A 15,960-nucleotide genomic window follows, 5' to 3' on the forward strand; every position below is an offset into this window, starting at 1 on the left:
CTGGGTCCCTGCCCTGGTTCCTTTGCAGAGCTGCCAGTGCCTGGCCTGGAAGCCTCGCCCCATCGTTGCGTGGGGAGCTGAGAGCCAGCATGTAGTGGCAGGGTACAGTGATGGCACCATCCGCGTGTTCAGCATTTCCAGGACAGAGATGGAGCTGAAAATGCACCCCCATGCCGTTGCGCTGACAGCAATTGCCTACTCCACAGACGGTGAGGCTGCCTGTTGTAACACTGGGGAGATGTCGCCTTGGGGAGCATGGCTTGGTTGTGCCTGGGTTACCCTGACCTCCTGCCCAAAAACCTGAGGCCAGGGAGAGGCAGAGAACTTGTATCAGTGAGCTTTGGTAAGCTCTGCCAGCTGAGCATGTGGTAAATGGGACACGGGAGGTGTATTGGCAATGGTATAGCAAAGGGGGTTGGGTACAAGAAGCATTCCTTTGTGTCCTCCTGCTTACAATCTGCAGTGGCTCTTCTTCAGTGTGGTGTTTTAGTGGGTGTTTCTGAGACATCTCGTCTTACCCAGCCCTTGACTCAGATGTTCCCAGCCTTTCACGGTGTTTCGGGAAACCGGCATCCCGTGATCTCGGACCTTTCTCCTATGGGCTTTTTCTTCTCCTACAAGAAGTGTCCCATTCTTTTCTCTCCTCTGCCCACAGGAGAAATGATCTTATCGGGGGGCAAGGACGGGCTCGTGGCTGTCAGCAGCCCTCGCACCGGAATGACTATCCGCGTCCTCGCTGACCACAAAGGCTCCCCCATCACTGTTCTCCAGTGCACCAGGAAGCAGGTGAGACCTCGCCCTCTGCCCCGGTGCTGTGCGGGACTGAGTTCCCCGTGTGTCACTGCACGGCTGTAGGAAGCAGCAGCAGGGTGGCCGGGCCGGTCAGCGAGTTTGCTTCGTTGTCCCTCGCCCTTCTTCTTCAGGGCCCCATCTCCTTCAGTAACTTCGGTTTTTCTAGGGCTGTCTTCGGTGGGGTAAAGCCGCAGGCGTTGCAGGTGCAACCCTGAGCGAGGCTGTGCCTGCGGGCGGGGGGACGTTTGGTGGCTGTTGCAGACACGCTGCAGGCAGATGTGATGTGTGCCCGCACCGCATGCTCTCGGAGAGCAGCACCCCTTGAGAGCAGCCCGGGCTGTGATCTTTCAGTCCCTGTGCCACCGAGAAAGGGCTCGGCATGCTTTCCCCGCTTCGCTCCTTGGCAGCCTGGCCTCCTGTGTGTAGCTGGCTCTTTGTACGGTTCCTCTGTGAAGCTGGGAAGACTTGGTTGTGCAGCACTGTGATGGTTTTAGCGTCTCCTTTGTCCTTCTCTTCATGGAGAATTGTCTTCCTTTGCGCAGTGGAAATGAGAACAATTTTGCCTAAGTTCTCAGGCTTTAAAATCATCCATGCTGCAAGGCTGTGTTCCCTGGTAATTCTAGGCTTAGGAGATCCTCCTTGGTTTTAGGTGAAGGACATTGTTAGGGGACACACGGTATCTGCAAGCACTCCCCTAGGAGATGCGCAGATCCAGAGGGCGTCCCGGGGAAGAGATCTGTGTCGTTCAGGCCAGGCGCTCACCCCTCCTCCAGCAGCCTCTTCTGCGGGGGCTTTCAGCCCGGAGCGTGCCGCTGGTTCCGGTACCACGGCTTCCTTGTCCTATTTTGTTGTGATTAGTGCCCAAATAGAGGTTAATCCTGGCATTGATCCCCTACGGCATAAGGCCTGCGTTCCCACGAGTTCCTGCCCCATGCTAGCTCTAGTGGCAGCCTTCTCTAAAGCTTCTGTACTGCCAGAGTCGCAGCATTGCGTTTATCTTCCGTAGTACCGCGACTTTGGGGTGGAAGGAGGCGAGCTCTGGCTGGCCACCAGCTCGGACCGGCGGGTCAGCGTCTGGGCCTCCGACTGGCTGAAGGACAAGTGCGAGCTCCTCGACTGGCTCAGCTTCCCGGCTCCTGCCGGCCCCGAGGTGAGCGTGGCACCTGCCAGCCCCTGCCTGCTCGTGCCACCGATCTCGGCACCAGCCGGGCTGGAGGAGGGATGCCCCAAGGCTCTGAGCGGGACGGGGCCAAAGAGAGAGTGTGTGCTTAGGAAAGTCATCTTCATTAGTTCTGCTGTTGCATTAGTATCTTGTTAATGCACCTTCTTGCGTGTCGAAAGGCAGCGGGAGTTGTAGCAGTGCCTAACCGCTGGGAAGCACTGACTTTGTAAGCGTGAGGAGTCAAAAACCGCATCTGCAAAGAGCCGACACCCCCGTGCTACGCAAAACAGAGCACGGGCAGCAGTCAGCACAGTGCGCGGAAGAGAGACCTAATTATGAGCACGCTGCTAACTTTGACGCTCCCAAAGAGCATGAATATTCAGAGCCAGGAGCCCAGTGACGGGTTCACAGAGCCAAGTTCCTCTAGCCCTGTGTGTCTGTGATGCTTTGCGGGACCCTTTGGCTCCAACCCAGGTGTGAGATTTGGGCAGCAGGACACCTGCTAGAAAGGGGAGGAGGGTCTGTATCGGAGAGGACGCGGAGATGGTCCCCGGTACACGTGACATTGGCATGCAGAAGGGAGCTAGGTCTTTTCGGGGGGGGGGGGGGGGGGGGGCAAACGGTGGTGCCTCAGCCTGCCACCCTCAGGGCCAAGCACCGACCGGGCCCCTACAGCAGTTGGGTTCTGTCAGTGTTCCTTCTGTTTGTTTCCAAAACGACGGATTTCCTCTCCGTGAAAGAAACTCACTACAGGTCTCCCGACAGTGAACAGGGGAAGGACTGATCTTGCATCCACTTCTAAAGATCTATCTTCTGGGCCCTATTTTCTTGTGTTAAACCGATCCATAACCCAATCCCACCTTCAAGCCCACGTAGCAATAATGCCTCGGTGGAAATTCAACCTGTTGGACCCTCGTGTGTCTTGCTCCTACGGCGGTAAACAGTTTGCTTCAGGTTTCCATGGCAGTGTGGGGGTTGCTCCTTGCTTTGACGTGAGCACGTCCGAGATGGCAATGCAAGAGGGAGGAAACAGCCTCCATCATGCTAATTTCCCACTGCTCGGACACCTGCAGCCCAAGGGCTGGTGTCCCTCCTTGCCCTCCGCTTGTCCCGCACTGTGTTGGGTCGGGCTGGAGAAGCTAGCCTCGATTTTGTTCCCTTTGGTTTCCCTCACCAGGGTCTCGGCAGCCTCCCGCCCAGCCTGGCCGCGTTCTGCCCTTGGGAACCCGGTACCCTGGTCTACGTCGGCTTTGGGGTGCAGAAGGAAGTCTTGTTTTACAGTCTGCGCAAGAAACAGGTACTTGTGCCCTGCCGGGGTGGCACGGGAGCTCCTCTGCTGCTGCGGGGCCGTGGCCACCTCGAACGAGGTGCGCGGTGGCGGGAGGCAGCGCTGCCCCGCGCGGAAAGCCAAGTCTGAGGGTGTGGGGTGGGCTCAGGCGAGCAGCCGCTCCGGGCAACAGCTTTTCATCTCGGAAACTCCCAAGTCTGGCCCAGGTAACGTGTGAGCGGCAGGGCCCTGCCCCTGCCTCGGGCTGTGTCTGGGCAGGCTGCCAATCCCTGCTGCCGCCCTGCTGCCTCTCCATCCGAGAGAAGGGGAAGGCGTTCGCTTTCAGGAGCGCTAAGGGTCTCTAAATCGTTGAGTCGAGTCCCCTCTGGAAAGCTGATGCCTTTGGCAGGTTTCTGAGCTCTGAGAGGTGCTGTGCATCTGTCAGCCTCCCTTTTGAGAGGAGCCCTTCACCCTCCTAACGACTGTCGCTGCAGCAGCCCTGGTCTCCTGCCTGCTCATTTCTGAGGTGTTGGTGTGTTTCTCTTGCTGGAGCGCAGGTAGTTGAGAAGATCTCCTTGCCGTACTTCGCCACATCGCTCAGCCTGTCTCCTGCAGCACGCTTCATGGCTGTCGGCTTTGGCGGTGAGTACCGGAGGGTGCCGTGGGCTCTGCTGCCCAGGCTGCCTTGTCCCCAGGTTGCCTTCGGCAGGGAGGGATATCCCCTTCTTCCCGAGAGTTTGGGGGGAAACCAATCGTCCTTTTTTCTTTAAACAAGACGTGTGCACACACACCAGCCCGTGTCCTCAGACCCCGGGAGCTACGGTCCTGGGACTGCGGGTAGCTGCCCCGCTCCCGGGCACGGTATGCGTCAGGCAAGGAGAAAGCTCCAGGAGACTCATAGGTCAGACGCGTGAGCTCAGTCCTGTTTGTCAAGGAGCAGGATTTATCACTTGAATTACTCCTTGGGGTTACGGGCTGTCTTCGTCTCCGCTTGTGAGCCAACAGCTCTGTGGCTGTGTGAGCTACAGCCCGGGAGGCAGAAGGGACCTTCCCCCAGCACAGGCACGATCGGCACCCTTCTCCTGTCAAGGGCACCTTGCTCCTGTAGCTGTTTGTATCTGCCTGGGGAGGCAGTACGTACGTCCATCCCGCTCTGACAGCAGCTCCTGAGAGCAGGGTGAGCTCCACGCCTGCCCCAGAGCTGCGGGGCATCAGCTCAGCCCGGGGCCGGGCGTTTTGGGGTGGCGTGAGACAGCAGAGTTGCACTAACGCGTGCTGCCGCATCCATTACTGCAGTGTGACAGTCTGACACGCAGCGTGGAGCTGCTCTGTCACGCTCTCTCCCTGTTACCAGCCGTTAATTGCCCGCTTGCTTCGGCAAAAAGCTGTCCCCTGTCCCTCAGCTTATCGACTCGCAGCTCAGCAGTGGGGAGAGGGCCTGGGGGGGGGTGGGGGGTGACAGGGAACCGTGCTCCTGCCACGGACAAGCCCCGTGGCAGCGGGGCCTCCTTCCCCTGGCACTGAGCCCCCTCCTTTCCCCGCAGAACGGCTCCTGCGGCTGCTGTCCTGCCCCGCCCGCGATGCGCAGGACTACGCCGGCCACGACGACGCCGTCCACCTCTGCCGCTTCGCCCCCTCCGGCCGCCGCCTCCTCACGGCCTCCCACAGCGCCGTCCTCGTCTGGGAGCTCACGGGCGGCTGAGCCGGGAGCCCCCTGGACCGGCGGCGCTTCTCCGGTGGGGGAGGAAGGCCGGCCGCGTCCCCTGGGCCAGGCCCCGGCTCCCGGGCGAGGCCCCGGCTTAGGCCTCAGCCAGGCCCCAGCCCCAACCTCTGCTCCGCCCGCGGACTGCTGGAGCCGGACGCGGCGGCGGGCCCGCAGGCCAGGCCCGGGCGGTTGCGGGATGTGTTTTACGGCCCCGTTTGCCGTTTGTTTTTGTTAATAAAACATCGAAAGCTGAAGCCGGGAGGTCTTGGGGGTGCCGCGCGCCGCCCCCGCCCGCCAGGGGGCGCCGCTCTGCCCGCGCCGCTCTGCGCCGCCGCTCGCTGGTGTGACCGGAAGCGGGGCGGGGGGGCGCGGCGGCGGCGGCGGCGGCCCCGGGAGCGGCGGCGGCGCCGCCATGAAGCGGGACGTGCGCATCCTCCTGCTGGGGGAGGGTAAGGCGGGCGGCGGGGGTGGGCCCTCGAGGCGGCCTGGGGCCCGTGGGGTGCCGCCCGGCGCCGGGAGGGGCTCGCGCGCGGGGGAGGCCGGGGGGAACGGCCGGGCCTGCCCGCGGCCTCGGCCCCCGGCGGGGCGGGAGACGTGTCCCCCACCGTGACGGCCCCGGTAGCGGTGCCCTCCGGCCGCCGTTGCCAGCCCCGCGGGCCCCCGTTTCTGGCGGCTCCTGCGGGCGGGGCCCTTCCCGCGGGCTCCCTCCGGCAGCCTCGGGCGAGCCGGGCTGAAGCGCTGCACCGCTTTACCGGCCTCCGCCCCGAGGTCTCCCGCTGGGCAAGGACACCGACTTCCCCTTCGCCCGCGGGCCGAGCTGCCCCGGGCCCCGCGGGTGTGATTGACGCCGGCCGCTGGCTCCGATCGTGGCTGCCGCCTGCCGCCGCCCCCGGCCCGCATCCCGCTCGGGCCGTGCCGGGCCGGTGCCAACGTCTTCCCTTTCTTTCCTAGCCCAGGTGGGGAAGACGTCTCTGATCATGGCTCTGGTGGGCGAGGAGTTCCCCGAAGAGGTGAGCGTGAGGGGGACGACGACCCCTGGGCCCCCTCGCCGGGTGCCCTGCTGGGCAGCAGCGGGGTGGCTCTGTCCCGAGTGGCACCGGCCCGAGCCAGGGGTGTCCAGGAGGTGCGTGCGGCTCCCTGGGGACTGGTGACAGCTACCGGGCCGGTTTGGGTGAGCTTAAGCCTGCGAGGACCACACGGAGCTCTAGCTGAAATGGTGTTTTCTTCAGTTCGTGCTCTAATCCCTGACCTGGGGCCCCGTCTGCCCTGGGGAGGGGTGTAGGTACCTCCCAGGGCCCTGCTCCCTGCTGCTGCAGCCAGCGTGCTGCTGCGGGGGACCTCTGTGTCCACCAGCGCCGTAGGGCCCAGCCTTGCCCTCTGTGGTAGTGCCGTTTGCTCCCCAGCGCCGGCCTTGCCGTGGCGGCACTGGCACAGAGCCCTTGGAAGGGGCTGAGCTGCGTTCCCTGCCCTTCTGTGTCCGTCTGGAGAAAGGTTTGGTGCTTTGAGCTCGGCTATCTGCGAGGAGCAGCATCTAGCCCGCCTGCATGTGCCCCTTGGAGCCTCTGGCTCGGCGGCTCACTGTCCCATCGCGGTTTGGGTGGGGAAACAGGATCGGTCTGGCCGTCAGGCGGCTTCTCCCGCTGCCCACGAGCAGATGGTGCCCTCTGCGACGTTTGCGCTGGGAAGCATCAGCGCCGGAGGCTCGGGGGAGGACCAGCGCCGCGCACCTTCCCATGCTCTCGCAGCAAAGCCCGGACAATCAGCTTAGCGCTTCTCCCAGCTGCCAAGAGATCAGGCCGGAGAGCTGGGGGAGTGCTGAGGGCTTATCTCCGGAGCTGTAGTGGGGGCGGCAGCACTGACTTGTCTGAAAGCCGGCTTCCCTGGTGGGACTCGGTGCCGTCAGGAGCTGCATCTCGACGGATGGCTCGGGGCCAGGATGCGGTCAGAGGTTTCACCGTGGGGATACTGGCTGTGTAAGGGATGAACTGTAGCGAGCCGAGCCAGAGCTGCAGCTCGGTGGGCCAAGAGCGATCCGTGGTCTGGAGCTCCCCTGGCAGGGAGGGTGCTGGGCAGTGGCCATGTCTGAAGTCCCTTGTCACCCGTCCTCTCAGTTGTGTTTGGCACAGCTGGCTGGAACGGAGTCTGCTGGCTTTGCAGGTGCCTCCTCGCGCGGAGGAGATCACGATCCCGGCTGACGTCACGCCGGAGAAGGTCCCCACGCACATAGTGGACTACTCAGGTAGGGCCCCATCCCCCCTCGCTCCCTGTTGGCCTCGCTTCTCCCCTTCTCTGCCCATCTGAGGGGAGTGGGAAGGGGTCCCCGCTGCCGTGGGCGGTTAGTGACGGCTCTCTTCCCCGCCTAGAGTCAGAGCAGACGGAGGATGAGCTGCAGGAGGAGATCACTAAGGTGAGCGGGGCTGGGCGGGGGTGTTGCGGGCCAGGAGCCTGCGGTGCCCGTAGCCCTGCAGCCGGCGGGTGACACATGGCTGTTTGCTCTCCCCGTTAGCCACCTGGAGATGCGCAGGCAGTTGGTTATCTGTGGATTAATGCTATCGGTTTGTTTAGAGGTTTGTTTAATCCTTCTCTGTCTTGCAAGCTGTTGTACGTGGCTTGTCCTAGCCCTCCGGGGAGCCTCCAGAAGGAGAGCGGTGGGGGGCAGCTTGCTGCCCACCAGGAGGTGGAGGAGGCTGCTGAGCAGATGATGTGCTCTTAGCCTCGGGATGTTCCCGACAGACTCAGAAGAGGGGAGAAGCAGTTCCTGAGCTTGGGCGAGACCCTTCTGCTCCCTACATTAGGTCCCCGTGGCTGCCTGATGAAGCAGTGGCATAGAGGAGTTGGTTTGGGAGCTGGAGCCCCGGGGAGCGCTGGACAGGGAGGGACCGGGGCTCCCACGTCCCTCAGAGCAGCCAGGGAGGAATAATCCAGCTGGCTGGCTGGGGTGGGCCCAGCTGCTCTTCTCTGCCCTGGGATTAACCTCGGCTCTGCACAGAGGAGGACCTGTTGATTATGGATAATAAAACTCTCTCTCCTCTGTGTATCTCACGTGAGCAAAGCTATTTAATCTCTCCACCTCAGTGGCTAACGGCCAAGGAGGTGGGCTGGTGGGCACGGGGGTCCTGCTCCCTCCACCCAGACAGCAAGAGTATAGCGAGGCTTAAAATGGCTCCAGGAAATCCTGCCTAAACCCTTGTGTGTCCTCGGGATTAGCCCTAAACTCTCTCCTGAAAGGGCCAGTGATCCCTCCTGTCTGCTTCAAATAAAGCGTTGGTGTCAGCGCTGTCTGCACGGGGTCGGGGAAGGGAAGGGGGCAGCGGCCGCTGGCCCGGCACAGGGCACAGGCAGAGCCATCGCCGGGGGGGGGACAGTGAGGTGTGGGAGCGGGAAACCGGGCCGTTAGACATGGAGGCAGAGGTGCTCGTGGCAGGTCCCGAAGCAGAGGAGCCAGTCTTTGCCCCGGGCAGCCCATTGTGGAGCTCGTGTTGACAGCGGGCGAGTCGTTGCTGTTCGAGGGCTGTGTGTACGTGTGCACGCTCACGCACGCTCAACCGCCGCTGCCGGGTTTCGGTGCAAGCATGACAGCAGCATGTGGGGCCGGGGCTGCCTGGCCGCGGGACCGGCCTGCGGCTACGGCAGGGCTGTGCCTCGGGCGCGGGCTGCCTCCCCGCTGCGGCGGGTGCGCCGCAGGGACCCTCGCTCAGCACCCTCTGCCGCTTCTCTCTTGCAGGCCAACGTGGTCTGCGTGGTGTACGATGTCACCAAGGAGGCCACGATCGAAAAGGTAACGCGTCCCCCGCCGGAGCCCTGAGTGGCCCCGCTCCGGCAGCCAGAGGGGAAGGGGTTCCCAGCGCTGGGTCCTTCCCAGCTGCCCTGGCTTTTTGGTGTGGGTGGGTACTGGTGCACCCCAGCCCTACGGGGATTTGGGGTTTGAGACCCCTGCAAGCAGAGGAAGGCGGAGCACAGCCCAAGCTTGCTCCCACGTTGGCTGTTTTCCTTATGTGCTGGGGGGCAACAGGCCTGTTGCATCCTTCTGCTGGCATCCAGCATCCCCGGGTCTGCTCTGCCTGCTGGTGCGGGGGAATGCCGGGGAGCAGATGGCTGCAGGGCCCTGCTGACTGCCGCGACGCCTGTGCTGGGAGCTGCCTCTCCCTCCCCAGGCTGCGGTGACAGGCCTTTCCCTGTGCTCGCCTTTCAGATTCGCACAAAGTGGATCCCCATGGTGAACGGAGGAGTTGAAAAGGGCTCCAGGTACCGTGTGTGGCGTGGTCCGCGGGTGCAGAATCGGCAGATTCTGGAGGCTGCGGGGTCCCCACCACCTTTGCATTGTGCAGAGGATGCTCAGATCAAACCAGCTTTGTGGCTTGTGGCCAGACCACCTGTAGCAGAAGGACGTGGGGGCCTTTCTCCCTCGCAGATCTAGCTGAGGCAGAGGGCCACGGGAGAGGGTTCCTTCCCCCCTTGATCTCTTCTCAGCCAGGCAGGGAGAGGAGGCTACCAAGGGAGTAAGGGAGCACAGAAGCCTCAATCTGCGTGTGGATCGCTTAGGCAGAAGGCTGCTATGCTGGATTAAAGGCTCCTGAACATATTGTTGCTGGGTGAAAGCGTAAGCAGGATCAGGCAGTCTGTTTCTCCAGATGGATGCTCCTAGCCGTGGGAGGCAGGAAAGCTGCTGTGGACCTTGCGGAGGAGCGTGGAGAGGCTCCCCAGCTTGCTGCCTGGGAGCACGCGTGGCTGGGGCAGGGCCGAGACCAAGAGAGAGGTGGCCTCACTCGTGCTCTCTGACACTCCCGTCTTTCTTCCCCAGGATCCCCATTATTTTAGTGGGAAACAAGTCTGACCTGCAGGTGGGGAGCTCTATGGACGTCATCCTGCCCATCATGAACCAGTTCTCAGAGATAGAGACCTGCGTGGAGGTGAGGGAACTGGAGGGTTTCTGCAAAGCCTCCCTGAGGGGTAGGAGCGCTTGTCTGGCGTGAGCCAGGGAGCCTTCGTGCTTGTGGAGATCTGCCCTGCTAACGTTGCTCTGCAGAAGTACCCCGATCTGGGTCTTGAGGGCCTGTGCTTTAGGCTTTCTGTCCTTTGCCTTCCTCACAGGGAGTGGGTTTCGGTGTCTCCCTGCTCCGGCTCTCCAGCTGTAACTGATGGTGGAGCTATGTGCAGCCCCTGTTGGCTCTGGGGCTGTGGAATGGGCGCAGCAAAGCCAGAGCATGAGCGGGAGGTTTCCCTTTTGTTTTTTCCTGATGGTGGACAGACTTTGCTCTGTGCTTTGATGCACAACTTGTCTGGCTTGGGGAGCTCCTATCATCCTTCTGCCCCTTGTCACCAGCCCGTCGCCTGTCCCCGCTCACAGGACTGTCTCTCCCTTTGAATCCCCAGTGCTCTGCCAAGAACCTCAAGAACATCTCTGAGCTCTTCTACTATGCCCAGAAAGCTGTGCTGCACCCCACAGCCCCCCTCTATGACCCAGAGGAGAAGCAGGTAGGAAGCACCGCTCGCAGCCCCTGGAGGAGTCTCCTTCCCGTCGCAGCGCTCTGGTCTGGTGCTGTGCTTTTGCCCCTGGGTAGGAGGCTGGAAAGTTTGGGCCGAGGCAGCCAGAACAAGGGGAAAGCGGTCCCCCTGGGGGGAGCCGACGGAGGGGTAAATACTCAGCTCCCGTGCTCAGCGCAGCCAGCTGAGTATATCCAGGCCAGAGAGATCTGCGAGGACGGGGGGCGTGGTGGGGTAGAAGCCCTCGTGCTCCAGACCATGCGGCAGCCATTGTGGGCAGGGTCCAGGAAAAAACTTCCCTGTGGGCTGCCCTGCTTCTGACTCCCGCCTCCAAGGTGGCTGTGGTACTGGCCTAGCTGGACCGTGTTCCCAGCTAGTGCAGGAAGGGAACCCCTCTGCGCATGGGGTTTCAGGAGGCAGGAGGAAGGGCCAGGCTGAAGGTGGTGCCCTGTTTTTGTCACCATGGTTGGTTCCTTGCAGCTGAAACCTGCATGTGCACGAGCGCTGACCCGGATTTTCAACCTCTCGGACCAGGATAACAACCAGATCCTTAGTGATGATGAACTCAACTACTTCCAGGTAGGGCTGCCTGCAGAGCTGAGATACTCCCCAGTCCCTTGTGGAAAGCCCCTGGGGTCCCCTTTCCATCCAATACCAGGCAGAAAGGCTGCCCATCTCCTGACACAGCCGTCCTGTTTGCATTCAGTACTTCTGCTGTGGCACAGCTAAAGCACCGTAGGGAGCTTCTCGGAGCACGTGGGGATCCACAGGTCTTCCATCTTTACTAAGCTTGGGCTGAGTTTGCTCTGCAGTGGGAAGAGCAGGAGGCTCTGGAGGTGTTGAGAGTCATACGTTATTGGGATGCTGAAGAACAGGGGTTTGGTCAAGGTCTAAGGCGGTAATCCCTGAGCTGCGTGGATTTTTCTCTCCTGGAAACACCGTCTCCTTGTCAGGGGAGAGGGATGCTGGCGAGACAGAGGGTAGTGCTGGCTGTGTGCTTTGCTGACAATGACCTTCTTTCTCTTGGGAGGTAGAAGTCCTGTTTTGGAAACCCACTGGCTCCCCAGGCCCTGGAGGACGTGAAGATGGTTGTGTGGAAGAACACCACGGATGGGGTGCAGGACAATGGCCTGACATTGAACGGTAACAGCACAAGGGCTCCACGTTCCTTCCCAGCAAGGGACGGCGGGACCCATCTCCTTCAGCACATTGTGAGGGATCCTGTCCTCGGGCTGAACCTCCCGGCTCTCATTCCAAGCCTCATTAGTCCCTCTTGTCAAAGCAAGCCTGAGCCTGCTGTGGCTGCTAGAGCTCTCTGTCCAAGCAGCCTGTTTTCCCAGGGAAAGCGTGGTCCCGAGGAGTGGATCCCTGAGGCTGAGCGCTCAGTTGGCTCCACTGCGTCTGAACCGCCTGATCTCTCCTGCAGGCTTCCTCTTCCTCAACACGCTCTTCATCCAGAGGGGCCGGCACGAGACCACCTGGACCATCCTTCGCCGCTTTGGGTACGACGACGAGCTGGAGCTGACGGATGACTATCTCTACCCACAGTGCGTATCCTGCCGTGGAGTGGGGCGGGCAGGGTGTGACATCCCTGTGGTGTGCAACTCGGGCTCCCCAGCACCTCTGCTGGCTCCTTTCTGCACCCTGGGGTCTACCCCGTTCCTCAGCTGAGGCTGAATCCACACCCTTAGCTCGTGGTCTGGTTCATGCTCCTCACCTTCCCCTGTGGGCAGGAGCTGACACACGGGGTTGGCGATGAATACAATGGTCCTTGGAGCTGCTGACTGTGCTGCTGGCTCTGATGTAGGCGGGCAAGGAGGTGGGGAATGAAGGCCTGTCCCTGGCTTCCCTTGACATCAGCAAGGGGTTTTTGAAGGCTGTTCTGTCTCTGCCTGAGCCGAGGCAGAATGGCTCTGTCGGGAGCAGCGAGCTGTCAGCGTAGCCCTCCTGGCTGATTCTGCAGCTGCCGTCTCTGCTCTGCTCCCTGCCGCCCCGGAGGTGGTGATCTGGCAGTAATGAAAGGGTTTGGCTTGTGAGCTGCCTCATCCTCTCCCCAGACAGCAGGCTGCGTGGGGACGCAACGGGGCCCGTGCTGGTGGAAAGCACCCCAGGGGTAGTGCTGTGCCCTACTGAAGCCCTGTGCACAAGGCAGAGCGAGGGCTACATCCTCCCCCTGGCTGCTTGGGCAGTGTGGACGTGCCGAGGAGAGGCAGCTGTGCACCCTTGAGGGCTTCTCCCCAAAACAAGGGGGCTGTGTCAAGGAATAGCCAGGCCTGGAGACAACCGCTGGCCTTGAGCGGGGAGGGAATGGGGACCTGTGTGCTCTGGGTGAGATCCAGCTTGGCCGAAGACCCACTCACACGCTGCCCTTCGTTCAGGGCTTGAGGAGGTTCACTTGGGTCTCTTCCGACAGGTTCCGCCTTCCCCCCGGCTGCTCCACGGAGCTCAACCACTTGGGCTACCAGTTCCTGCAGCGGCTGTTTGAGAAGCACGACAAGGTGGGCAGCGTGCGGTGGAGCTGCCTGGGGAGGGGATGCTCTCTGCTAGGCCTGCACGTTTGGGCGCAGCTGCTCTCCTGTCCACCCGTCTGTTCCAGGGAGCAGACGTAGCGCCAGTGAAGGGCTTTCCTCTGCCGCAGCGCTCCCTTCACAGCTTCTTGCCGAGGCTTTGGGAGCAGGAGGTGGTCGCAGCGAGCTGTAGGTAGTCTGATGGCAGCAGCACGTCAAGGGCGTGGGGTTGTGATCGCTGCCCTTGACCAAAGGGCAGCCAGTAAAGTTTGGGCCTTCAGTGGATGGGTCTGAGTTAACATCAAACTGGCGTAGCCCCTCGTAGTGCCTGGCTGCAGCACGCAGGGTGGCAGGGAAAGCGGGCATAGCTGCTGGCCTGCAGCCACGGACCAGGCACAAGCATCTGCATGGCTGCCAGCCCCGTGGAGGGGCTGCCAGGCCGGAGAGGGGGAGAGAAAGCAACTGATCTGTGCCATACTCTGGCTCTTTGGAGAGTGGGAGTAGAGGATGTATTGGATCTGCGTACACCTGCTCGGACTAGTTATTCAGATGTTGGTGTGCGCCGGGGGTACGGCAGCTCTGTGGCCACGGGGAATTGCTGCGCGGAGTCGACGCACGTCCCTGTGTGCCCAGATGCCGGCAGATCCTCTGTGGCACGGCCCCGTGGCACAGCAGCCTGAAGGTGCTGGCTTGGCGTGTGGTTGGCTGGTGGCCAGTGGCCCCGTGGCCACACACAGACCTTGGGTCAGTTACCCTGCGGCGTGGAAGGCCAGGCTGGACCGATGCAGGCTGCTGTGGGGTGGCTGGCCCCAGGGAAGCTCAGGGCTGTGGGGTGAGTGTGGACGGGTCCTGCCCGGTAGCAGGGCTGGCACCGATTCCAGCTGCAATCGCAGAGCAGAATCGGCCTGTTTCTTGTGCAGTGATGGGAGTCCCTGGGGCATAGGGTCTCTGCACGCTCGTGCAGCTCTGGCCTTGCTTGCAGTTGATTTCTGCCATTGAAAGCATCCCTGTGTCATTCTGCTGCAGCGAGCAGGGTGGCTTGTGTGCCAGGGACTCTCTCTGGACCCCGACAATGCTTGGTGCGGCTGCAGAGAGCTGCCGGTGTGTGCATGGACTGTGTCCCGCCTCAGCTGCTGGCTCCCCTTTGTTTCGGCAGGACCAGGACGGAGCCCTCTCCCCCACAGAGCTGCAGAACTTCTTCAGCGTCTTCCCCTGCGTGCCCTGGGGCCCTGAGCTCTACAACACGGTATGCACCACTGATAAAGGCCTGCTTTCCCTGCATGGATTCCTCTGCCAGTGGACGTAAGCTCAGTCCCTCTCCCCTGCCTTTAGTCACGTTGCTTAGCCCTTGCTGACCTTGTCGGCTTCCCGGTGCGCTCTGTCTCTCCAGGCTCGTGGCTTACCTGGATGTGCGGCACTGCCTGGAGTGCCTGGGCTACCTGGGCTACCCCATCCTCTCGGAGCAGGATTCCCAGACACAAGCCCTCACGGGTACGGCCATGCCCTCCCCTCCCGTCACGGCTCAGGTCTCTCCTCTCGCTCACCCAGCCTCTCTCCTGCCAGTGACCCGGGAGAAGAGGATCGACCTGGAGAAAGGCCAGACCCAGAGAAACGTCTTCCTCTGCAAGGTGCTGGGAGCCAGGGGCGCAGGCAAGTCCGCCTTCCTGCAGACCTTCCTCGGCAGGAGCCTCGCGGTGAGTGGCTGCTCCCCTCTCCAGCCGCGCTGCGGCAGGGCGTCCCAGCGGAGCAGAAGGCAGAGCCGTGAGGCTGTTTGAGTGATCTGCTGCGTGACAGCACCTCCCTGCCCATGGCCAGGCCCCAGCCTCCCGGCAAAGGGCTTCACACCCCCCTCCGGGTGGCTCTTGCATCCTTAATTTTGCCTAAGGCAGTGGGCCCACTCCCTCCGCTTGTCCCGAGGATCTGGAGGGGCTGTGCCTTTCCCAGGCAGCTGTATCTCCCCAAGGTGATGCTGGCTTTCCCTGCGTGTTATGAACGGCCCTGCGTCTCGTGGCAGGCGCCGGCTGGCCTTCAAGTGGCTGTTACACCACGGGGCTCGGGGCAGTGCGAAATGCTCTCCTTCCCCCAAGCACTGCTCTTGCTCCCTGCTGTCTGAGACAGCGTTTTCATTGATGGCAGGCCCAGAGGGAGAACTCAGGAGACCCATCCCTCTACACGATCAACACGGTGCAGGTCAACGGCCAGGAGAAGTACCTTATAGTAAGTCAGGGAGAGGAGGGAATCGCTGCTGTGTCTGGCTCGCAGCAGGGCTGGGCTGTGTCCCCCCCCAGTATTGCTGCAGCGCCGTCCCGGCACCCCTGGGCTGCGCTGTGGCTGCGGTCACGCCGGCACAGGCCGTGTGCTGGGGTGAGAAACGGCCGATCCCCTTGAGACGGTGCTGTGCCACGCGTCCTTTCGCCTCCTGCCCCAGCTGTATGAGGTCAGCGCCGACATGAAGTTCATGAAGCCGTCGGACGCAGCCTGCGATGTCGCCTGCTTCATCTATGACCTGAGCGATCCCAGATCCTTCAGCTACTGTGCCAGTATTTATAAGGTAGCTGGCAGGGGCCCTATGGGACTTCAGCCTTTGCGTGGCAGCCCCACATCTCCCAGGGGTCGGTCGCTTACCCCTCGCTGGGACTTCTCCCTGTCTCTGCAGCAACACTACATGGACAGCCAGATCCCCTGCGTCTTCGTGGCCTCCAAGACAGACCTGCCAGAAGCGAGTCAGCAGCCCGGGCTCTCCCCTGCCGAGTTCTGCTACAAGCATTGCCTCCCACCGCCCTTCCTCTTCTCCTGCCACGGCCAGGGTCCACCCAGCACCACCGTCTACACCAAGCTGGCCACCGCCGCCACCTTCCCGTTAGTATCCTTCCCGCGGAGGGGGCTCTCGGCTGGGAGCAGAGCTCGGGGAGGGGGGCTGTGTCTGAACCCTGCCTCTGCCACGTCGCTTTTGGTTCGGTTCCTCTCTAGCTCTTGGTGTCATCTGCTCGTAGAAGTAATTGAAACAAAAAGGCCACTTCTCCCCCTGCTTGGAGAGGGTGGA

The 15,960-nt window shown here is 62.0% G+C and overlaps 1 protein-coding gene across 3 annotated transcripts in view; it reads left to right on the plus strand.

The window, feature by feature from the left end:
• LOC143166738 (mitochondrial Rho GTPase 2) overlaps positions 1 to 15,960 on the plus strand; it is a 45,528-nt gene that overhangs the window by 26,442 nt on the left and 3,126 nt on the right. The window contains exons 37-58 of one of the 3 annotated variants that reach the window (XM_076351432.1): positions 29 to 209; positions 656 to 786; positions 1,799 to 1,942; positions 3,132 to 3,251; positions 3,779 to 3,863; positions 5,878 to 5,936; positions 7,084 to 7,165; positions 7,290 to 7,333; positions 8,651 to 8,704; positions 9,119 to 9,171; positions 9,728 to 9,836; positions 10,300 to 10,401; positions 10,891 to 10,989; positions 11,445 to 11,553; positions 11,837 to 11,957; positions 12,824 to 12,908; positions 14,074 to 14,219; positions 14,308 to 14,408; positions 14,481 to 14,611; positions 15,054 to 15,134; positions 15,346 to 15,468; positions 15,574 to 15,776. In XM_076351432.1, the coding sequence (XP_076207547.1) occupies positions 29 to 209; positions 656 to 786; positions 1,799 to 1,942; positions 3,132 to 3,251; positions 3,779 to 3,863; positions 5,878 to 5,936; positions 7,084 to 7,165; positions 7,290 to 7,333; positions 8,651 to 8,704; positions 9,119 to 9,171; positions 9,728 to 9,836; positions 10,300 to 10,401; positions 10,891 to 10,989; positions 11,445 to 11,553; positions 11,837 to 11,957; positions 12,824 to 12,908; positions 14,074 to 14,219; positions 14,308 to 14,408; positions 14,481 to 14,611; positions 15,054 to 15,134; positions 15,346 to 15,468; positions 15,574 to 15,776 (2,363 nt within the window). Of the gene's footprint in view, positions 1 to 28; positions 210 to 655; positions 787 to 1,798; positions 1,943 to 3,131; positions 3,252 to 3,778; positions 3,864 to 5,314; positions 5,376 to 5,877; positions 5,937 to 7,083; positions 7,166 to 7,289; positions 7,334 to 7,432; positions 7,494 to 8,650; positions 8,705 to 9,118; positions 9,172 to 9,727; positions 9,837 to 10,299; positions 10,402 to 10,890; positions 10,990 to 11,444; positions 11,554 to 11,836; positions 11,958 to 12,823; positions 12,909 to 14,073; positions 14,220 to 14,307; positions 14,409 to 14,480; positions 14,612 to 15,053; positions 15,135 to 15,345; positions 15,469 to 15,573; positions 15,777 to 15,960 lie in introns of those variants that run through there. The other 2 variants (XM_076351430.1, XM_076351431.1) reach the window with 2 other exon arrangements.

The sequence above is a fragment of the Aptenodytes patagonicus genome, chromosome 13, assembly GCF_965638725.1.
Source record: "Aptenodytes patagonicus chromosome 13, bAptPat1.pri.cur, whole genome shotgun sequence".
In the NCBI taxonomy this organism is placed as follows: domain Eukaryota; kingdom Metazoa; phylum Chordata; class Aves; order Sphenisciformes; family Spheniscidae; genus Aptenodytes; species Aptenodytes patagonicus.